Below are 23,732 nucleotides of genomic sequence, written 5' to 3'. Positions count from 1 at the left end.
GTCGGAATGTTGGTATTGCTCTAGTAATTGTAATTTCTTTATTTTCAGTATTACACATAAACATACAAAACAATCCCCCTACCCAGCCAAGGCTACAAACAGACTGTGGTACAGTTAGCATACATGTTGCATACAACCACTGCCACGCACGGCTATGAGAACCGCTTGAAACAGATATCAAACACTCAAAGCAAAAACAAGCATAGCAATTTAGTATAACATCCCACCTAAGGACTCATATTAACCTGCAGAAAGCAGCTCCACTAAAACCACTCCGGGGGTAATCAAGCATGAGCCCCACAGTTTTATGGATAAGAGAGGCAATAGGCCACAAGGGTAGTACCACATGTCAAAACAATATGCTATACAAAGCCAAAAGAGAAGTGTGACGTGTTAAAGGTTAAATACGTGTTAAATACAATTAAAGTTTTTATTGTGGTAGAAATTCATATAACAATATTAGCCAAACATTTAAAAACAATCAAAAGCAAAAACATGTGCATAACTTTCTGAAGGGATACCAGAAGAATAAATGCATAAATTAGCACTAGTAGCAATAGCAGCCAAACAATATTGTGCAAAATGAGCAAAGGTTGCTATTATCCCCTCTCCCACTTAACCTAAGAATGTGAATAGGTTCCTAAATCAAAGTTTTATGAATTTTTTACTTCCTTTCCTTATATATAGCCCTTTCACTAACTAGCAACGCCTCCACCTTCTGAAGGAATAAGATCTAGTACGGCTGCCAAAAATGCATGAATTGTGGGGCATGCTCAGAGCATATGCGACACACCTGCTGTATCTACCCCACATTTTGGACAAACTGCATTCGGGCAATATCATAAAGGAACTTTTGGCGTCCGATATACCGTATGGACTAAATACATTTGAGAAATCCTATTCGCTTCCCCTAGAGTAAACAAAATATTGTTCAATTGGTCATATGTCATAGGACCTGTGTCCTGTTCCCATGTGGCTATGGAAGCTGTCTAAAGACTTGAATAAAAGAAGCTGGTACAGTAACGAAATGAGTCCAGAAGAGTGACCTTCCTTGGCTATATAATGGAGTAATAGATCTCCTTGGAATGTCAGGGGCCCCATTCTCATTTGAGTTTCAAAGGCATGCTTCAGTTGAAGATACCGAAAAAAAGTCATTACTGTGAGATGGGATAGTTTCCTATAACTGCTGGAACGTTTTAATGTGGGAATTGACCAACCATTGTAAGAGCCAGTCAGTCCTCTAATTTGTATATGGATAAGAGTCAGTGTACTCAGGGGCATCCTCCCAGGTTTAAATTTCTCAGCCTCGAATGCCTGCAGCAGAATTACTCAGTAAGACTTGTACCTAAAGATAAAGCTCCTTGCTCTTCAGACCTAAGGCTATATGCATGTGATCGGGTGCAGAAGAGGTGAAGGGGGAGATCTCCTCACCACTCCCCTCTGCATCGAAAGCTGAGAGGCCAGGTCATGGTGCGGTAAGACAAGGTGTACTAACTGCAATGTGAATGGGTGCCATAGACCTCTATTGTGGCTGTGATCTTGTGCGACCACAATAATGTTCGTGTGCATTTAGCCTTAGGATGGGTTTTGAACTGAAGCATGTTGCATACACATAGGAACATGATGTACTTTTGCCCCTACAGGACAGCAGACAAAGCAGTCATTCAAACCAAGTAGTATCTGTACAGCTATGGCGGTGAAATACAATAGTAGCAACTAAGAGTTTCATTAGGGCATTGTAAAAATATGCCTCATCCTGCTCTTTATCCATTGATTTGGATGTGGAACCCATTTCAGGTTTGTAAGTGCCAAATGAAAAAAAGACTACAGCTGATATCAATATGCAATAAACCCCACTTTTCTTAATGTCATGATGTGAGTTTGAAGCCATCCATACTGCATGGTAAAAGTAGTAGTGTGCACGTCTTTTGTTTCTTACTTTGTGTGTTGCTCCTTGTTTTCCTATCAGTCAGGAGTGAGAGGTGAACTTGGCCCTAAAGGAATTTCTGGACCCAATGGGACATCTGGTGTACCAGGAATCCCCGGCCAACCAGGCCCAATGGGTTTCCAAGGAGAACAAGGAGTTCCTGGAATCACTGGAAAGCCTGGTGTCCCTGTAAGTAATTTCTTCAGACCTCTGAGCATTTGTGACTCACTAACAAGAGCTGTAGACATTGCTAGACATTTAGTGGAGTCTTTTACTAATTAGGATCCCATAACCTGCCCATTACAATGCTAGTGGGGGGCTACAAGTATGCCTGTTATGACTACTTACCCAGCGATCACCATTCAGCTTTCCCAGACTATTTTACATAATGTGCCCTCAGAGCAGCTGATAAGGTATGGACAAACACTGTCCTACACCTCCCAGCTCCCACAACAAAAGTCTTAAAAAATTGAGACAAATTTACAATGACATTTGTTTTTTCTGTTAAGAAACACACATGGAATATTAACAATTTTAAACAAAAGATGGCTAATTTTATTTTATCCACAAACTGCTATGGTTATATAAATTTCTTCTTGCTAAGCAGATCATCAGAAAATGTCCAATACTTCTGCTTAAAACAATGGAGGAGATAAATCAACCTGCCTACCCAAGAATTCTGGAGTTTAGGAATGCCGCACGCCACATTTATTCAGGGTTATAGAACATTTTCAGACCGTTTTTCAACTTGTCTGTTGAAAAAGGGGGCATGGCACAGGAAAAGGGGGCATGGCACAACCCAGGCACCAGAAAATGCTGTCTTCGTTTCAAAAAATGCAGACAAAAGCTAGACCGACTAACAGCTGGTGTAATGTACAACTCCACACTTCTAAACTACATCCAGCATGATTTATCTGGCGCAGAATAAGATTTTGGAGTCTAAAGGTGCCTTGATGACAAGGTTCCCAAGATCTTTACAATCTTTGATGGTAATGATTTATAGCAGATTTTTTTCATGTTTAGGGCAAGCTGGCAAGTGAGCAGCATATTCGGGAATTATGCGGTGGAATGATCAATGGTGAGTGTTTGTGCACTTTAAAGGCTGGTTTCTATAGGAACATACTTAAAGGAGTATTCTCACAAAAACAAGATTCTTAAATGTACTCAGGATAACAAAATAACCGTTTTTAATTCACTGTTATTAACAAAAATACAGCATTTCACAGATATAATTCCAACCTGTCTCTATCAGTCCTGGTTTCAACAAATTTGTTTGCCCCTGGATCTGACCCTGAAGCAGAAGTGTAGGGTCAGGCAAGACACATTGGGACTCATTTACTAAGGGTCTGCGGACCACATTTTCGTCGTGTTTCCTGATGATTTCCGTTTAGCATTTAACAGGGTTTTTTGGCGCATGCGATGAGATTTTGGCGCAATCGCACCGACTTTCATGCGACGCAAATCTGGGCCTGTGGCCGTCGGACAACTCGACGGATTCGGACTACGTGGGGGATTTAAAATTCAAATTGTGTCGGACAACACGCACTTACAAGCACCGGGAAGAAGAAGGTGAACTCCGCCAGACTTCAGCAGGGAAGCGACAGATGCAGGAAATCGCGCGCACGATCTACGTGAATCATGCCAGACTTCATCTTCATCAGACCGCCCGGATCGGGGATCGTGACAGGACCGGGTAAGTAAATTTGCCCCATTGTTCTTCTGTCTGACAATGCACTGAACTCCTCTCTGCAGTGGCCCCCACACAGCCGGCAAGCAGTGTGAGGAGAGTAAAGCTACAGACAGATAAGGGGAGGGGGAGGGAGGCACAGCTTTGTGTATGATATGGTTGCGATAGCAGAGCTGGGAATGTCATATGTTATATGCATCTCATGGATGTGATCATTTCATCTCTGATCTGTCTCAACTCTTTTTCTATGCGTCAAATACTAGTGAATGTTCAGTAGCTAAATGAAAGTGTATATAAACCTTGTACCCTAATCTAAGCACTTGTCAGCACACTGCATCTCACAGGGCTAGAGGGATCATAAAGTGTCTGCTTAGAGAGTCCTTACACTGACCAGCCCATGGAGTGATAGTAGCTAAAACAGCAATAAAACTGAGTAAAGTTGTAAATTAAAGTAGTTAAAAATGATATTTATTGTGAAAACATCACTAGGGGATTTGAGAATTTTCTTTCAGGGGCAAACCCCTTTAATGTCCAGCTGCAGGGTATAGAACTGGACACGGTTGTGGAAGACCACAATGTTCCCATGTTTCCTATGAAAAGGCCTGCTAAGAATTGTTTACATTTTTAAGGACAACTACCTCCAGGCTCAAGGATTGTAAACCAAGCACACTGACATACTGGTGTGCGCCCCCTCTGGCAGGAAAACTTTTAAAAAGAAAAACCAGGGCATAAGAAGATATGTCCGTCGGGTTTCCGTATGGCCACGCCCCCCGATTTCCGTCGCATGCACCACAATCCGATTGCATGCGCCAAAATCCCGGGGCAATACAGTAAATGACCCCCAGTGAATTAGATTTTGAAGGAAATAAGAGTTGACCAGTGAATAGAGGTACAGTAACTCTGTGACTTAATTTAAAGATGATGTGTGTTATGCATCTTTCACTTGCAGATCAAATTGCACAGCTGGCAGCTAATCTACGAAGACCCTTGGCTCCAGGGTTGGTTGGTCGACCAGGCCCTGCAGGACCACCAGGACCTCAAGGTGCACCTGGACGTGTGGGACATCAAGGTAGTCGTGGACCTCCGGGGTACAGAGGGCCAACTGGAGATTTAGGAGCACCAGGTTCAAGAGGTAATGGAAAACTAAGACTCAGAGTAGGGGTATGCATTATTCCAAAAAGACAATGAAGCAAATACATTATTGTGTGTGCATCAGTTTTTTGTCCACGTTTGCATGTCTTTGGAGCCTGCACATGTATTTATTATGTTCGCCACAATTGTGTCGTGGGTTGCATTCTGACACTTTTTAATACTTTACACTTACAGGTGTGTGGTAGTGTGTGTTCCTAGTTTGCGACACATTTATAACCGATATGCGACACAAGACTGTCGCAACAGCATAAAGCAAAGTACATCAAGAAAAAATAGGTGCAACTCTTTGCACATCCTAAGAAGAGACCAGATTTATTAAGAGCATGAAAAACTAATGTGGCACAACTATTACAAAGAAAAATAATGCAAAGTGTACCATTTGTAATATATTTCTGCCAATGCCTTCTGAATTTATGGAAAAGAAACACAAAATAACCAGTGCTTCATCATGTTTAGGTAATCAGGGTGAGAAAGGAGATAAAGGACAAGTTGGAAGAGGCATTGATGGACCAACTGGTGATCAAGGAGAGCCAGGTATACTTATATCTGCGGTGGAAATTTAATGTGCTCACCTCCTTAATCTAATTCTCTTACGTTTTACATGGAGGGTTGATTTTTCACAAGGTTTTTTGCTATATTCGCAGGTCCACAAGGAGTACCCGGAACAAGCAGAGATGGGCGGGATGGTGCCCATGGTGAGCCTGGTTATCCTGGTGAGCCTGGAAGAGCTGGTACAGTAGGAGCTCAAGGAACTCCTGGAATATGTGACACATCCGCTTGCCAAGGTGCAGTTTCTGCAGGAAAATCCGGTTTCAAAAAGTCATAAAGACCGCAATAAATATAGAGAAGGAACTGTCTATTTTATACAACGGTCCGTTGTATGGAAGACCTTCCCGTAGAAGAACTTGAGGGAGGTAGACCTTCACCAAAACAAAAAAGGAGTTCTGCATCGACTCCACAAAACTAGAAAACATCTGAATTAAACTATTCTAGACAATGATTTATTTTTTTTCTAAGTTCACTATTACCCCTTCTTACCTCTCTGGAACTCCCCCCATTCCTCGTCCTTCCTTTGGGCCATGTTTCCTTGGCACGCTGCTCATCTGTCAGGTTCCAAGCTGTCCACCCAATATTTTGAGACCAAGAAAAGACATCCCTCTTGCAGTCTAGTTTTGCTAGAGGTAAGTGTACATAGAAAATGCTAAAAGAGACAAAGCGGTTCTTGAGAACCTTACTCCACCCCCTGCAGTGTGACTGAGGCATGTTGTAATGAACCCATCTCCAAGACCTAGACAAGTACTGTATGTGTTGTAAAAATAAAGAGTCCGTTTTTTAAGTCATGTGCATATGATGTCCTGTTTTAGCACACTGCCCTCACGTATTGGACAAAATAAATGGCTGCAAACTTTGTGAATATCAGCAATTTGAAGACATTTAGTATTTATTTTGGTGACTTGTATGTACAATAAAACCTGTTGCTTCATCTGATGTAATGACTGAATAAAGCCACTTTCACCACCTGGAAAGAACTGGTCAAGACATTTGGAATTTATTAACATAACTTAGTAAATCCATCACAGTTCCAGTGGTGGCTTAGTTTATTTATGAAATATTGCTACAATTGCTACTCAAAAACACTTATACAACCACAACAATTATTTTCAACAATATTTTTGGCAGAACTTTGAGATGTGAAGAGCTGTCTCTGGCGGGAAGGTGTACAGTATCCATAGCTGGTACCACAGCCGTTCTTCTCAAGTTGTAGAGCACTGTCCCGAGGATTGCATTAAACTCTATGGTAAAAGTTTTGGTGTGAAAGTTATCCCCTGGTGGTTCCACATTAAGTGGACCAAGATAAGCACAGACTGTGCTCTCTACAAACTTTCCTAACATGTCTGTCCAATAAACAAAATAAATCAAGAAATCTTGGTGCTTAGAGAAAAAACTCCATATTTCCTTATGGAATTTCCAAATGACAGTGGGTGGGTTTGTACTCTGCCTAATGAAGGACAGATGCCAAACCAACTACAGGAAGGTAATGCTGAGCCCCCTGGATGAGGTTGAAAAGCTGTATAGAAAGAGGAAATTTAGGCAGGAAGCAGCAGACAGGTAAAAGTGCAACTTAGAGACTGTGCTGCAAAATATTGTACAGTCTACATCCCAGTAAATACACCATTAGACTTGGAAGTTGTGTTTCCCATAAGTCTGCAAGACCACTAGTAATCGGCCCCATTACTAAAACATGCAAGTTATTGGCATAGTAAGATACAGTCTGTGACCCCTATGGCTCCCCTACAAACAAGTAAAACTACTAGTGGTACCTCTACACAGTGCACTGCAAGAGATTTACTGTTTTCACTTTAAAGAAACTACTGTATAATAACAGAAAAATAAATTGCTTCTGTAACATATGCAAAATCTTTTCCTTAAATAAAATAAAAAAAACTACCTTGAAGATGTCCGAGCTTGCGTCATATTCTATGTATGCAATTATTCACAGGTGATGGATATTGAGAGGTTGTCACTCAGCTTCCAGAGCCTGAATGGCAGTTATGTCTTTTGTGGGGGTAACTATCAATGTAATATAGTTACATATGTCTCTCATGGTGCATCAAAAGTAGGTAACAGGCATCACAATTATGCCCATTAGGGTCCAATGTGCACATAGGAGGGAAGATAACCCAGAAAAGGATCAAAGGATATAAAAGAGGGCAGCATCTCCAGATATCTCCATGTTATGTGATGTTTAGTTTTTTTTTCTTTGGGCAAATAATCTATAATGTGATAATCTATAATAGATCACAAACCAAAATACATAAATATTTGATAAAATGTCCAGTATTCTTCAATCTCACACGATGGAGGCCATAACTGTTGACCTTGGCTCACAAATGCTGCTCCTTGTTACTTGATATTCTGGAGTGAGCTGCTCCCTGCTGCCTCCTGGACAGAGCCAGTTCTTGGACCTTCTGACCTGACGATTTTCAGTCTCCTTCCTGTTCTACCACAGAAAACTGTTTCAAACTCCTGAAAGTGTCATAATAACAATCAAAATAAAACAATGCTATAAAAAACAACTGTTTATAAAAACTCTTTTTTACAGATTTTCCATTTTAAAGCAATGAGAAACACCAAAAGAAGCCCACCAAGCCCCCTCCATCCACTGCCAGTCCATGTAAAGTCCAAAATATCAAGTCTTCAGTCTCCTCCACTATCAGCACCGACCACCGACTATCTAATACCATATAAAAGTAATATGGACAAACTTCAAACAAATATAGGGTGCTATATGTGTACTTAAAACACAACTTATGTCAATATGTACAAGGCTAGTGTGACCTTGTGATACTGGTGCTCACTGTAATAATAATAATAATTCTTTATTTACATAGCGCACACAGATTACGCAGCGCTGCACAAAGCATGTCAAATTGGTCCCTGTGCCTATGGGGCTCACATTCAACCTATCAGTATGTTTTGGAGTGTGGGAGGAAACCGGAGGAAACCCTCTCAAACTATTTGCAGATGTTGACCTGGGTGGGACCCAGGACCCCAGCGCTGCAAGGCAGAAGTTCTACCCACTCAGCCACCCTGGTGTGCAAATCCACAGCCCCCAGATACTGTCAGAGTTAACTGAAGCCCCGTCTTTCTATACACCATCTAAAGTATCTTCTTTCTATACACCCTCTAAAGCACCCATTTTCTGTTCAATAAACTTTATTAAAAGTAATTAGTATCAACATACATAGACTTGTCATTGAATCACAGTAAAATTTCAGAATATAAGCTTTTAAGGCATATACACACATAACTTTGGCGTGTCCAGTATTACATTTACATTACAAATGCATTCCGCACCTCTCAAAACGATAATTATACCTAGTTGAAAGTTGTCTCCTTAAGTGCATTGAGCAAGGAAAACTGGAGAAAAAGACTATGTTACTAAACAAATGTTAACAACTCGAACCACATTAAACATTTACGACGTGGGGAACCGTAGGAAAATACATAACGGTATACAGAGGAGTAGGGGATGTAGATGGGGAGGGGAAAACACACCGGGTAAGAGGGAATGGTAAGGGGAAAAGGGAAAAACTTCTAACTCAGGCCATGTCATCCACCACCTGCTTCTATCCAAGTGGCAAATTCTGCCGAGCTGCGAAAGTCGATCCATGGGGACCAGACCTTGGTGTATCTCTCCATCTGAGAGTCCGCCAGACCCTCCACAGCTCTCATCTCCTCCATTCTCATGATATGGTTTAAAGCTTCCGCCCACTGGGCCCTTGAGGGACTTACGCTTGACTTCCATAGTCTGGGAATGATCTGTCGAGTGGCGGCAATGCAGTGTCTCAGAAAGCCTTTCTTTATCACAGAGATAGAGCCAGGGATCATAGATAATAGCCCGATCTCTGGGATCGGTACAACCGAGTCCGACCACAATTAAAGCACCCATTTTCTATAACCCCTTAAAGCCCCCACTTTCTATAACCCCTTTAAAGCCCCTACTTTGTATACACCCTCTAAAGCCCCCAGGTACTGTCAGATATAACTAAAACGCCCAATTTCTATACACCTTCTACAGCCCCCACTTTATATAATGCTCTTTTCTACACATATGATCTTACTAATATGATCAAGTTATTCCTCTAAATGGGGCAGGGGCTTGGGCTTATTTCTGAAAAGGAGAAAGAAATCCTATATCCAGTGACATTATCATAGTAGGGGCCATGAAACGAACACTAGTGATGACTGACCTTCTTTAGGGTGTCCCCATGTCTCTCCTGGATATATTTTAGGAAGGCTGTCGTCCACTGTAACGTTGTCGCCTTATCAGTCTCCACAGTGCAAAATGGAACTAAACTGTTCAACTCATCACAGCAAACTCTTATTCTGCGCCTGCGAAAAGAGGAAAATATTTTAGCCCCCTCAGAAAGCAAGCCAGCTATGAAGCCTCTCTCTCTCATTGTAAAATACAATTCCTTTTATTAAAAATATATGCATCCTTCTCACCTGCGGTCCCTCTCCATACGATTGTGTCTCTCCCTGCGCTGGGACATACAAGTCTGCCTGGCATCAGATACCTGCTCCGCCGTATGATCTGCTGTAGCTGCCCATGGCGTCCCTTGGCAAGTGTTTCTAATGTCACCAAGTACTCTCCTCTCCATTTCAGTGTTTGCTTGTCTTAAGTGGCTGCGGCTTCTCTTCTTTATTGATCGCTTATATGACGTACCTGTAAGGGACCATTTGAGTGATAAAAATTGCTGAAATATTAAAAGGTCCATAAAGTTTGCATAGTTCGGTAGTAAAAGTTAACATAAGAAACACTGTGATATCTTAGCAGAGAAAAGTGTCTCATAGCTCTTTACATGCTCCTGGGTTTTCTGATGAAAAGAGTTACACTCTAAAGCCCAATGAGTCACATGACATGAAAGCAGAGAGAACTGCAAATTAGAGATAAATGGCTGCAAGAAAATGAAGAGAAGTCATATTATGGCCAGAAACAGTGCTATGCATGATGTTCTCAACTAACTAGAATGAATAATTCCATTCAAAAACAGAAACTTAAGTTTTTGGCCAGAATTATGGAAGTTAATATGTTCCCAATTAAGTGCACACATGAAGGAAGGGGTGCTAGCAGGATCCTGCCCTTTGGGCTAATAATTGGTCAGAATGGGTCCGGTTCTCTTCTCTAATGAACTGCAGTGTTAGCAGCTAAGGGAGTGAACAATTATTCAGACAAAAAATTTTCATTTTCCGTCCATTTTTATCTTTGCCTCTTTATTTTATGTGTGTCAATGTTTCCACAGTGAATAATACTATCCCAAAATTTCTACTACAGGGCCAAAGTTATATGCTGAAACTGAAGGGGCTTAGGAAAGAAAATGAGCGGTGAGTAAAGCTTTAGTAGTAGTGGAGTTGCACAACCAGGAAAGGATTATCTGTCTAGTTGTAGATGCACCACCAATCGCCACCGATTACAATGGGTCATAATGGTCTATCGCAGAGAAATCTCACCTTCCACTTTAATGAAGATGTCTTCAGACAACAGTTTATCACTGGGCAGAAGGTTCTGCTTTGCTGATTTAGGGCCCTGCTGATAACAGGAAGAAAAGCTTTGGGACAGAGAGATCTCCTGGTTCTTTGCTGCCTCCAGCAGGGGGCAAGTTGCTCCGCAATTCAGAGAGGAACTGGTCTGAAAAATGAGAAAAACATGAAGTAAGCTTCCACTTCCCATGACACCTGCCCCCAGGACTGAATATCACCTGTGGAAGGGACAGATCAGCGTTTCCAGCAGCAGTCCTGTTCTGCAGGTTGATGCCAGAATATACCAACTGAAGTGAAGCTGAAGCAGCTTTAGTATTTACCAGGGGGGTGCACTTGCTCGGCTGTTGTGATCCTAGGATCTGTAAAGGGGGATGGATAAGGCTCACCAAACTGTAATGAAAAAATAGAGAAGCAGAGTTTAGTGGATTAGTCATTTATATATCAAGGAAGTAAGCACTGAACATCCATTCTAAGATGTCCAGCCACCTACACATGTGTACTTATGTCATTCATAAATTACATGTAATGTTAAAAACATTGAAAAAAAAACCTGTCCTATAAGTCTGTAGAACAAGTTCCATGGTTAATAGCAAGGTATAAAACATTGGGACACAGCCCTTGCTAAGTCATTGACAGAGATTAGGCCACAACCCATGCCACAAGTCCCACATGTCCTTAGGACAAATTAAAAATGTTAAAAATTAAGGGGAACCTGTCACCAGGGACCTCATTTTCAGTAAAGCCAGGTTACAGAAGCTTATTACACCTGCAGTGCAAATATGCCTTTCTGCCTTCTCTAAGTATTTGCATTACAATATAATTGTGTGCTATAACTTACCTTGCATCCTGGGAGAATCCTCTGCGTAGTCCCAGGAGTTGGGCTTGGTTTGGATGCATGTTTATTTTGAAATGTATCCAAACCAAATCCCAACCCCTGGAACTACTCAGAGGATTCTCCCAGGATGCAAGGTAAGTTATAGCACACAATTATATTGTAATGCAAATGCTGAGAGAAGGCAGAAAGGCATATTTGGAATGGGCTTCTGCAAACTGTCTTTAGTGAAAATAAGGTCTCTGATGACAGGCAAATCATCACGTGTAATCTACAGGAAGCACAGGAAGAGCAGGAGTTTAGGATGAGGAGAGGATAAGTGGCAAAATGTGCACTAAAGCTAGTATTATAGTCACTGAAACATCAGCTTGTTCTGAGCTAAGGAGTAGTCCAGCAAGTGGTCTACTTAAAGGGATTCTCCCATATTTGGCATTGATAGCTACATCTTCAAGAACAGCTTGAATGGAGCTGTGGTCAGAACTTCTTTCCATTTAAGTTGTTGTGATCACCAAAATAGTCCTGGCTGCTTGGCTACTTTGGCTCTTCCTTTGATGTGAATGGGGAACACATTACACAACCAATCAAAGCTTTGAGTGATGTCCTTTTGTGGATGAACTGTCAAGGGTTTTCCTATCAATGTCCACCTACTGGAGCAGAATAAGTAAAAGCACAATCGAAGAATTTCTACTTCTTTGTAATATGTTCCTCCAAAATTATTTATCAATCTGATCAGCTCCTCCTGCTCTATACCATGTTATCTACAGAAAGGACACTATGTACAATTTGCTCACCTCCTTGCAGATGGGACACTTTGACAATCTGCTCTGCTCCCCCTGCTTTATACCATACTACCTTTACACAATCCGCTAAGCTCCCTCTGTTCTATAACATTCCAGTCATTCAGGGTTTTTCTTCTGGTAGACAGATTTACTTATTCTGCTGTCCCTGATCATAGCTGGGCCAATCACACAGAAAAACTAACGTCCCTTGCAGGGCTCCTGTGGTGTTATAGAGCTTATTGAATGACAATTTGGCTGTACACTACGGTTAGTCTATCAGGGCACCGGATGCTGGTTCCTGGTTATAGGAAATCTGGTTTCCAGCAATGATGTTAGGCCCAGAGAATTTAATTCCCTCAAAAGAAACATGTGTCTGGTTCTGTATCGTAAAATTGGTCACTGGACCCAATTGTTCTACAACATATCCATTGGTAGCTGAGGTAGGTGTCTTTTGGACCTCAGAGTACAGCATCCCATATCTCAGCCGTCTAGGGGTTGGATAACACTAGTGGTGATACCAATTTGAGCCAAACTGAGAAATAATCACAATTAAACTATAAGAAAGAAATGATAGAATACACACTTGTTTGCTGTTACAGCGGTCTCCACCATCTCTGTACACCTGGGTACATCTGTCTGCAAACTGTTAAATCTGTCCTCTAAACGAACACGGACCGTAGACTTTGTTCTGGGTTCAGTCGTGTGATCTAAATTCTCATTTTCCTTATTAAGCCCAATGACATTACTGACTGGTTTCACCTGCGTGAGCCCTGCCCCTGAGGAGCCCACACGAATGTTACCCAGGGGTTTTTTACCATTAGTGGAAGGTAAACTGAATTCACTAAGCAGCATCATCCTCAGTTCGGGAAAGTCCCCATGTCCTATAACTTGGTTAGCACGCACTATGTTCCCATCAGTGCACACTACAGACTGGCACACGCCTGGGGGGACGTTTTGTCCCTCGCAGCTGCTGGTTGTGTGATGATTAGACTGATCCTGAGGAACACTGGAAAAATGATCACATGGGAAGAAATAAGGCGCGCTCATCCTTGTCTCCTGAGCCGCCTCACTGCTGTGTGAACAGAGCAGTTGCTGCAGTTGGGTGTATTCAATCTCAGTCAGTTCAACCACATTTAAGTCAGTGGCACTATAATTCGTGACCTGCTCATTAACCATGTCATCACTGGTGCAGATGAAAGAGTCTGAAGATCCGGTGGGACAGCTAGAAGTTATAGGATGTCCTTCAGTTGGCTCAAACATACTCAAGGCAGCCTGAAAATTGCATCAAAATGACCATAAATGTAATATTCCCTTGTCACCAACACTGCAAAAAACAATAACCTGCCAATGAGCTGTAATACTAGAAGAGATGACTAGTATTAGCAACAGTATACAAAGGTGAAACAAGGTTTACATATACCAGGGAGAGCAGCACGGAGACATGCAAAACATGGAGTGAAAAGGTCTAAGATGGCAAAAGACAACAAGAAGCAAGCAAATTATGTAGTAAATAAGTCGATCTACACAAAACACCCTATAATCTAAGTAGGAATGGCATGAGCGCCGTCTTACAGGAGGTCGGGGCTGGAAAGTGGAGGACATATAATAGTACAGCTACTGCGCGTAACTAACAGCAGGGATCCGTGGGGGCGTTGCAGCAGCTGAACGGCTCTCAACCGTCTCCCTATGCGTCATCGTATGAGGGCGGTAACCACAACTAAACCCCGCCTACTCCTAGCCGCCCCTCTCCTATGTCTCAGTGTAGGGCGATTTGGAGAAGTGGGTGTATCGCAGCTTTACTGCTCACTGCATGTTACGGAGGAGCGTGGGGTAGTGACAATCATGGAGCAACGTGACACGGGTAGGACAACGTCTGCCCGGAGACTTACCGTACGTGTTTGACGTCTCTTCACGTGATTCGCCCGCGTACGTGGTCGGTGCGGGGCGTCGCCATGTTGTTGGTGGGCTGTAGTGCGGGCGGCCTGTTAGACTCCCCTCCAACTGCTGACTGACACCCGGCTGCAGGGCGGTGTCCGTATACAGCAGTCACCCGGAGCATGTGCATACATACTAGAGAGACCCCTTCTAGTGCAGCCGCCAGTCCTACATAATGCGCCCCCAGTAATCCAGAGATTGCGAGTCCCATGATCACTAATTGATGGTGCTGCAGGAGGAGCCTGGGTTCATAATAATGAATGGGGCCACAGGACACAGGTATCAATCAGTGAGAGCAGGACTCCCATTCTCCATAGTGCTAGGATCCCATTCTCATGCAGGCAGATCCTCACCAATCAGTGAGAGCAGGACTCCCATTCTCCATACTGCTAGGATCTCATTCTCCTGCAGGCAGATCCCGATCAGTCAGTGAGAGCAGGACTCCCATTCTCCATACTGCTAGGATCTCATTCTCATGCAGGCAGATCCTCAACTGATCAGTGAGAGCAGGACTCCCATTCTCCATACTGTTAGGATCCCATTCTCCTGCAGGCAGATCCCGATCAGTCCGTGAGAGCAGGACTCCCATTCTCCACACTGCTAGGATCCCATTCTCATGCAGGCAGATCCCGATCAATCAGTGAGAGCAGGACTCCCATTCTCCATACTGCTAGGATCTCATTCTCATGCAGGCAGATCCTCAACTGATCAGTGAGAGCAGGACTCCCATTCTCCATACTGCTAGGATCTCATTCTCATGCAGGCAGATCCTCACCAATCAGTGAGAGCAGGACTCCCATTCTCCATACTGCTAGGATCCCATTCTCCTGCAGGCAGATCCCGATCAGTCAGTGAGAGCAGGACTCCCATTCTCCATACTGCTAGGATCTCATTCTCATGCAGGCAGATCCTCACCAATCAGTGAGAGCAGGACTCCCATTCTCCATACTGTTAGGATCCCATTCTCCTGCAGGCAGATCCCGATCAATCAGTGAGAGCAGGACTCCCATTCTCCATACTGCTAGGATCTCATTCTCATGCAGGCAGATCCTCACCAATCAGTGAGAGCAGGACTCCCATTCTCCATACTGCTAGGATCCCATTCTCCTGCAGGCAGATCCCGATCAGTCAGTGAGAGCAGGACTCCCATTCTCCATACTGCTAGGATCTCATTCTCATGCAGGCAGATCCTCACCAATCAGTGAGAGCAGGACTCCCATTCTCCATACTGTTAGGATCCCATTCTCCTGCAGGCAGATCCCGATCAATCAGTGAGAGCAGGACTCCCATTCTCCATACTGCTAGGATCTCATTCTCATGCAGGCAGATCCTCACCAATCAGTGAGAGCAGGACTCCCATTCTCCATACTGCTAGGATCCCATTCTCCTGCAGGCAGATCCCGATCAGTCAGTGAGAGCAGGACTCCCATTCTCCATACTGCTAGGATCTCATTCTCATGCAGGCAGATCCTCAACTGATCAGTGAGAGCAGGACTCCCATTCTCCATACTGTTAGGATCCCATTCTCCTGCAGGCAGATCCCGATCAGTCAGTGAGAGCAGGACTCCCATTCTCCACACTGCTAGGATCCCATTCTCATGCAGGCAGATCCTGATCAGTCAGTGAGAGCAGGACTCCCATTCTCCACACTGCTAGGATCCCATTCTCATACAGGCAGATCCTCAACTGATCAGTGAGAGCAGGACTCCCATTCTCCATACTGTTAGGATCCCATTCTCCTGCAGGCAGATCCCGATCAGTCAGTGAGAGCAGGACTCCCATTCTCCACACTGCTAGGATCCCATTCTCATGCAGGCAGATCCCGATCAGTCAGTGAGAGCAGGACTCCCATTCTCCACACTGCTAGGATCCCATTCTCATACAGGCAGATCCTCAACTGATCAGTGAGAGCAGGACTCCCATTCTCCATACTGCTAGGATCCCATTCTCCTGCAGGCAGATCCCGATCAGCCCGTGAGAGCAGGACTCCCATTCTCCATACTGCTAGGATCTCATTCTCATGCAGGCAGATCCTCACCAATCAGTGAGAGCAGGACTCCCATTCTCCATACTGCTAGGATCCCATTCTCCTGCAGGCAGATCCCGATCAATCAGTGAGAGCAGGACTCCCATTCTCCTGCAGGCAGATCCCGATCAGCCCGTGAGAGCAGGACTCCCATTCTCCACACTGCTAGGATCCCATTCTCATGCAGGCAGAACCCGATCAATCAGTGAGAGCAGGACTCCCATTCTCCATACTGCTAGGATCTCATTCTCATGCAGGCAGATCCCGATCAATCAGTGAGAGCAGGACTCCCATTCTCCACACTGCTAGGATCCCATTCTCATGCAGGCAGAACCCGATCAATCAGTGAGAGCAGGACTCCCATTCTCCACACTGCTAGGATCTCATTCTCATGCAGGCAGATCCCGATCAGCCCGTGAGAGCAGGACTCCCATTCTCCATACTGCTAGGATCTCATTCTCATGCAGGCAGATCCTCACCAATCAGTGAGAGCAGGACTCCCATTCTCCATACTGCTAGGATCCCATTCTCCTGCAGGCAGATCCTCACCAATCAGTGAGAGCAGGACTCCCATTCTCCATACTGCTAGGATCCCATTCTCCTGCAGGCAGATCCTGATCAGTCAGTGAGAGCAGGACTCCCATTCTCCATACTGCTATGATCTCATTCTCCTGCAGGCAGATCCCGATCAGTCCGTGAGAGCAGGACTCCCATTCTCCATACTGCTAGGACAGTGGTGGCGAACCTATGGCACGGGTGCCAGAGGAGGCACTCACAGCCCTTTCTGTGGGAACCCGTGCCATCACCCAAGCGCACCAGACAGGACTCAAAGAATGTTCCTGCAGTTCCAAGCAACTTAAAAGATGCTGCTTTCAGTCATATATTTAAGTGATACTTCACTACTTGGGTTTGTAGGAATAGGGAGAATGAGTAGATAGGGATGAATTATCTTTGGAGGTCCTCCTGCTGCCCCCATGATTCTCTGTGTACAGAGGGACACTGGCAAGAAGCTAAAATGATGTAAATTTTCCATCTTGTCCTCAGGAGGCCAAGCTTTAATTTTTGGTTGGCACCTCACAATAAATAAGGGGGGGTTTTGGGTTGCAGTTTGGGCCGCTAAAAGGTTTGCCATCACTTTGCTAGGATCCCATTCTCATGCGGGCAGATCCTCACTGATCAGTGAGAACAGGACTCCCATTCTCCTGCAGGCGGATCCCGATCAGTAAGTGAGTGCAGGACTCCCATTCTGCATACTGCTAGGATCCCATTCTCATGCAGGCAGATCCTCACTGATCAGTGAGAGCAGGACTCCCATTCTCATGCGGGCAGATCCTCACTGATCAGTGAGAGCAGGACTCCCATTCTCATGCAGGCAGATCCTCACTGATCAGTGAGAGCAGGACTCCCATTCTCCTGCAGGCGGATCACGATCAGTCAATGAGAGCAGGACTCCCATTCTCCATTCTGCTAGGATCCCATTCTCATGCAGGCAGATCCTCACTGATCAGTGAGAGCAGGACTCCCATTCTCCACACTGCTAGGATCTCATTCTCATGCAGGTGGATCCCGATCAATCAGCCTGTTCTCCTCTGACCTGCAGATAAGGGACACATTATATAGTCGGTACAGGTCATATAAAATAACATTGCCTGGTGCTCCATTAAAAGAACAGATTCTAAAGGGAATCTACCACATGGATGAAGCATTGTACACCAAGTACACTTACACCCTGGTGTCTGTCCACTGAAACAGGATCTGTTCTGCCTTTATCTTCTAATGGCCTCGTTCTGGATAAAAATAGTTTTTAAGGGTGCGGTCACACGTCGCGTTTAACAATAGCTGAAGAGTGATTTGCCTGAATAAAAAGTTGTTAACATTTGCGTTAACAAAATGCGAATGTTAATGCTTGCGCTAACGCATGTGTAATATTGCGTTAACGACTGTTTTGTAAACACACATGTTAACAGCTGTTCAATTAGGCAAATCACTCTTCAGCTATTCCAATGAGTTTTTAAATGCGACGTGTGAGGGTCCTGTTTACATTACAGAAGCCCCTTCCCCCCAGCAGCAGATGATCTGCCATTTAGAGCAACTAAACTTCCTGCTTTTGCCCACCCCTATAATGCCAGATGATATACAGTAAAGGGCCTTCAATTGTTGTGCAGGACATGTCCAGGTAGTCCAGTCACCGGGTTACAGAGCTGAACACTAGTGCACGGTAGAAGTTATCATTAACCCTGTATGGAAAAGGGTTATCAGCTAAGACCCCTCCATATGGAGCAGGTGTCTGTGGAAATCGACAACCTAATTTTTATTCGAGCAGACACAAGCTGGTTCAGACACCGCACACTGCTCCAGGCACACAAGTTTAAAGAGTTTTTTTTTTTTAAATTACAGGGGCCTTTGATCCAGGTACTGGTGGAAATCGCTGCTTAACATCTCACCCCCACAATTCTTTCCTTTTACATGTTGAAGAGGAGATATCATGTTTATTGTCTGTATAAAGACGCCAAAACTTCACGTAGGTAAAACATCAACTAACTGCTATGCATCGAATGTTGGAAGAGAATTGAAATCAACCTTTTTTTTCCCGTAAGACAGAATATGTAAAATCAATGAATGAAAATTAACCATAGTAGATATTTATTCTACTTACAAAATTAACATTTACATTTGTAATGTACAGTGATGTTCTGCCATATAAAAATGCTTTTTTTTTTTTTTTTTTTACACAAACAAGTGATCAATATTTCCCTTCCATTCCTGAATGAAGATCATGACCTGAAGAATGCATGTGCAATACAATGGAAACCTTCTGATCGTGTGGCCTTCACAGGAACAGGCTCATTTCACCAAACCGTCAGTTACTAGAGGAAAAGGGCGAAAAGGACTAGTGGGAATTCTATGGAGAAGGTCAATCCAAGATTTTTCTCTATAATAGCAGCACAAGATTTAATCTTGCATTTCAATGCAAATCTCTAAATTAAACAACTAATTTAATTCCTGGATTTTTTTTCTCTTTATGTTACTAAATATTTTATTGTAATAGAGGAATGAGGGTAATGTCCTGGCGTCTCTGTATAGGATACTATAAACCTCATTTATAAAGTTTGTACAAATATCTAGAGGCCCTCACATATAAACTGATTAAGAATAGTACAAACAGTACAGTAATGATACAGGTACAAACAATACAGTGATGATTATCACCTAAACTGTCTAAAGTGAGTGGAAAGAAGAGGCGGAGAAAGTTTTCACTTGAGAAGGGACAGTGAGACGAAGTACATGCGATTTTTCAGATATCTGTAGCCCAGTGTGTATGACCACCTCTCATTTGAGGGACTGATACACATATATAAAACTCAATTATATATAATTATATACACACACATATATATATACACACACATTACAGTTTCATTCCTTTAGAAAGTTCATCACGTGTGACTTGAAGTTGTGGGCTCTTGAGTCGTGCTTTTGTAAGAGTCTTTCGACCTCTCAGATTTAGAGTCTTTGTTCTCACTGCTTTTGCTGCGAACCGTGCGATCTCGTCCTCTATCTCGGTCCCGATCTCTTGCTCTGTCGCGATCTCTTTCTCGTTCACGGTCTCTGTCCCTCTCCCTATCACGATCCCTACTACGAGACCTATCCCTGTCTCTACTTCTTGATCGTTCTCTTCGTCTATATGAATCTCTTTCACGGTCTCTATGTCTGTCCCTGTCTCTTTCTCTGTCTCGCTCTCTTTCCCTTTCTCTGTCTTTATCTCGGTCATTATCTCTATCCCGATCTCTATCTCTGTCTCTTCCTCTGTCCCTGTCACGATCTCTGTTTCGTTCTCTATCCCTGTTTCTTTCCCACTCCCTTTTCTCCAGCTCTTTGTCTCCATCTCTGTTTTTCTCCCAGTCTCGATTTGACTCTCTTGTTCTTGGTCGATCATAATCTCGGTTTCTCTCAAAGTTTCTCTCTCTGTTCCAGTTTCTACCACGGTCTCTGTCCCATTGTACATCATTTTCTCTTTCTCTTCGTCTCTCATCAAAGCCTTGATTTGATGCATGTTCAGATGGTTCTGGCTCATTAGGTAAATCAAAGTTTCTAGGTCTTCCCTCAAAACCTTGACTGCGATGGTCTTTGTTTTGCCTGAAGCTGTTTGATCCCCAGTGATCTGGGTCCTGCCTATGTTCTGTAAAATCCTGATGGGAATCTAGACCAATTCTGTGTGGAGGGGGAATAGGAGGAAGTTCAAGCAGTGGTCGGGGTCTCATTTGTTCAGGTGGATCCGAAAATCTGGAAGGTGCTGGACCACGTTGTCCACTATATGGGACAGGAACAGAAACTCGCTGATTGGGAAATAAAGATGGTGAATTGCTTTTGGGATCATCTAACAGATGAGGTGAAGGGCCCCTTGGTGCAGGATAGTTACTTGAGCCACGCAAGTCTTCATATTCATTTGGATATTGCCCACGTGATGGAAAGTGTGAGGGTACAGGCCCTCTAAAAGATGGCTGAATTTGAGCACCTCTAGGTCTTATAGGAGCATCAATATTAAATTGTTGGGTTTGTCCTCCCATAAATGGAGATGCAGTGGTCCCTCCAGGAGCATCAAATCTTTGGGGGCCATCATATCTGGGTGGTCCATCAAATCTTAAATGTGGCTTACTTGTTCCATCAAATCGCGTATCTTCTAAATGAGGACTGTTTTGCCTGTCAAATCTAGGAGGTGAATTTACCTTTTGAGTGGGAAATGTATTAAGAGGTACTCGCTCACTAAAAGGGGTTTGAGTCTGATGACCAAATTGTTCTGGCATATTCGAACCAAGTCCTTTCTGCTCAAGCTTTTGTTGATGACCACCAAATCCTTCTAAGTTAAGGGGAAGGCTGTCTTCAGAAAACGTAGGAGCTGGCAGTCTTTGATCACCAAAGAGAGGTGGAGGGTCACGCTGCGTTATTCCCAATAAAGAAATATTAGATAGAGGCAGATGCCGATCATCATTCTCTTGGAAGGAGGCTGCTTGGTTTTTGTGTTGTGCAAAGATTTCCCTTGGGGATTCAAAGTGATCAGCATCACTTTCTTGAGGAAAATGACTGTCAAAATTCTTTGATTCCATGACCCAGTCTGGCTCTTGAGCAGAAGGAAAATGCATTGTGTTGCTACTAGTAAATGGGGTGGCTTTTGTTAGTGGTGGTATACCTTCAGGTGTTGGTAAAAGAACTTTGCGTGGAGGTTTTGTTATGCCTATTGAACTTTCAGATGTAAGAGCTTTATTTTGTAAGTTACTCCAAGGTACATCCTCTAGCTTAAGATTGTTCTCAACTTTATCAAGTTCGGGTTCAATAGTTTGCTTAGTAATGTCTATACTAACTAAGGGCTTAGTCTCCTCTGTGCTGGAAAATGGCATTAGTACAGGGATAGACATATTAGGTTCAGGGGAAAATGGTCCATGTTCTTTTTCACTAGCCAATGGTTTGCGGGTATCTTCTACAATATCTGAATGCATTCTCTTTGTTGCAGCTTGTCGAGGATCCCTGGCTTGTCTTGGATCTCGAGAAGTAGTTAGAAGTTGTTCTGAAGTTGCATTCATAGCTGTTTTAGTTGAGCTAGACTCTCGTTGGAAGAATTCACTCTTTGCTATAGAGGATTTTGGTGGAGGTGACATTAACGCATCAGAGACTGAGAAATGAGCCATAGACACACCAACAGCTGCTCTTTGCTGCCGCAAAGCTTCTTCCTGTTCTTCTAATTGTCTTTTTTGCTCTTCTATTTGCTTGTTAAGTTCTTCCAACATTTTTTGTTGTTCGAAAAGCGTGGAAGAATCAGGGGCATTGCTCAAAAACTCTGTGCCAACTTCCCCAGGATTGATTTTACTTGCATTAGTCATCTTATTAGGCAAATCTTCTACTGGAACTTTTGCTTCCTCCAAGATAGTTTCATCCTCTGGATCATAGGCCTCATCATCATATAAATTTTCACAAGGCTGCTCTGGTTCATAGGGCATTTCATTATTGTCATCAGCAACTGAAGTATCAAAGGCCTTTTCTGGATCGTATTCTTCTTCCGGATCATAAGGTCTATCGTTATCCTCCTCTTCTAAAGCTTTTTCTTTTGTCAGCTGACCAAACTGCTGTACAATGGGGTCCACAAACCCCCTTTCCACTACAGGCTGGGCAGCAGTAGTAGTGGTGGTGGATGTAACAGCAGATACAGCAGGAGAGTTAGAGGTTTCAGCTTTCTTATCATTTGCTTTTCCAAAAAGTGTCTTCAAAATGTGCTCCAGAGGAGTGGCAGTCGTGGATGTTGGTACAGATTGTTCAGCTGGTGGGGAAGAGCTGCGTGCAGTGTTGGCTGGAGTAATGGTATCAATTTTTGAAGATGGCAAAGAAAGAGTAGAGGTGGTCACCTTTGCAACAGATTCTGCAAGAGGAGGAGGAGATCCTGGTGGTGTAGTACTTTGAATTGGATCACTTGGGTAGGGTTGGTATTTCTGGGGCCTTTTTTCAGCTTGAGCTGGGGCAGTTGTTTTTGCAGTATTCAAAACCTCAGTCTCTTCTTGGTTTGGAACTTTTGTTCTTTTTTCTTCTACTTTATCCGATTCACTTGAAGCTGGTCGCTTGTTTCTCTGACAAATGACCAATCCCAGGATTAAGTTTGGACGTGTTGATTCAAGGCCTACAAACCAATAAAAAGAAAAAAATTTTTTATAACACGCATTTTCCAAAACACCTATTTAATAAGGCACAAAGGAATCTAACATGCATTTTATTTTTAGACTACTCTTTAGGCACTCTTAACGTAATTATTAGGATTCAGCATATCCAGTGGCCCGACAACTGTTGAGTTTATGAAGTTTGTTTGCCGTTCTAGTTTCACGTTGATCATGTCATCTTCAGGTGCGCAGTCTCCGTTACAGCATAGGTGGCCAGGCTTATGCTACTTAACCAACAGGGGGGATTTTCTTATGCATAAAAGGTAGATAAATGTATCTACTCAAGGTAACTAGAGGAACCCAGGCAATTGTATATGCATACTGCCCTTGTGTATAAATTAAGTTCTTCCCTTGTAAACACTATTGTATAAAGCATATCCCACAGTTCAAGTCTGACATATCCTGCGGCTACAAATGATTTACTTAGAAGTCTGCTTGTTTAAGAAGATCTCATAGTATAACACAGCAGTTAGGTGATGATGTGATATGTGCTTGAATTTAACAGTTTTTTATTTTCTGACTGCAATTTCTCATATTTGTCTTCTTGCAGGTAGATTTGCTCGGATAAAAGGAGTTCAACAACATCCAAAATCGCTCTGGTGTAGAAAGGATTCTTGCACTGAGCCTGTGAAGACGCTTGTTACAGGC

The 23,732-nt window shown here is 43.3% G+C and overlaps 3 protein-coding genes and 1 long non-coding RNA gene across 13 annotated transcripts in view; 2 read left to right on the top strand and 2 right to left on the bottom strand.

Moving 5' to 3' along the window:
• The window catches only part of COL9A3 (collagen type IX alpha 3 chain), a 46,630-nt gene extending 39,409 nt beyond the window's left edge, over positions 1–7,221 (top strand). Inside the window, exons 28-32 of the mRNA XM_072110941.1 lie at positions 1,970–2,116; positions 2,951–3,005; positions 4,564–4,746; positions 5,223–5,300; positions 5,411–7,221. Coding sequence (XP_071967042.1) covers positions 1,970–2,116; positions 2,951–3,005; positions 4,564–4,746; positions 5,223–5,300; positions 5,411–5,592 — 645 coding nt within the window. The 3' untranslated portion in view covers positions 5,593–7,221. The remainder of the gene's footprint in view (positions 1–1,969; positions 2,117–2,950; positions 3,006–4,563; positions 4,747–5,222; positions 5,301–5,410) is intronic.
• Positions 6,294–14,303, bottom strand: TCFL5 (transcription factor like 5). Of its 2 annotated transcripts, none has more exons than XM_072110942.1 (7): positions 13,995–14,303; positions 13,006–13,694; positions 11,030–11,201; positions 10,782–10,959; positions 9,777–9,996; positions 9,521–9,662; positions 6,294–7,793 (listed from the first exon to the last, which is right to left on the bottom strand). In XM_072110942.1, exons 1-7 carry the CDS (start codon positions 14,022–14,024, stop codon positions 7,671–7,673), a joined length of 1,554 nt encoding a protein of 517 aa, XP_071967043.1. In that variant the 5' UTR covers positions 14,025–14,303; the 3' UTR covers positions 6,294–7,670. The 2 variants fall into 2 exon arrangements, with proteins under 2 accessions (XP_071967043.1, XP_071967044.1); XM_072110943.1 differs by having other exon boundaries at positions 11,132–11,201; positions 13,995–14,302.
• Positions 14,120–19,240, top strand: LOC140064244 (uncharacterized). 5 transcript variants are annotated; one of them, XR_011847735.1, is made up of 3 exons: positions 14,120–14,312; positions 18,781–18,904; positions 19,124–19,240. It is a non-coding gene; the product is annotated as an uncharacterized lncRNA (long non-coding RNA). The 5 variants fall into 5 exon arrangements; XR_011847733.1 differs by having other exon boundaries at positions 14,120–14,283; positions 18,781–18,908; positions 19,124–19,236; XR_011847732.1 differs by having other exon boundaries at positions 18,781–18,908; positions 19,124–19,236.
• The window catches only part of DIDO1 (death inducer-obliterator 1), a 40,144-nt gene continuing 35,415 nt past the window's right edge, over positions 19,004–23,732 (bottom strand). For all 5 annotated transcript variants that reach the window (XM_072110936.1, XM_072110935.1, XM_072110938.1 and 2 more), the window contains one exon: positions 19,004–23,047. In XM_072110936.1, coding sequence (XP_071967037.1) covers positions 19,821–23,047 — 3,227 coding nt within the window. In that variant the 3' untranslated portion in view covers positions 19,004–19,820. The remainder of the gene's footprint in view (positions 23,048–23,732) is intronic.

The sequence above is a fragment of the Engystomops pustulosus genome, chromosome 6, assembly GCF_040894005.1.
Source record: "Engystomops pustulosus chromosome 6, aEngPut4.maternal, whole genome shotgun sequence".
In the NCBI taxonomy this organism is placed as follows: domain Eukaryota; kingdom Metazoa; phylum Chordata; class Amphibia; order Anura; family Leptodactylidae; genus Engystomops; species Engystomops pustulosus.
This window is presented reverse-complemented; position numbering and strand designations above follow the sequence as displayed.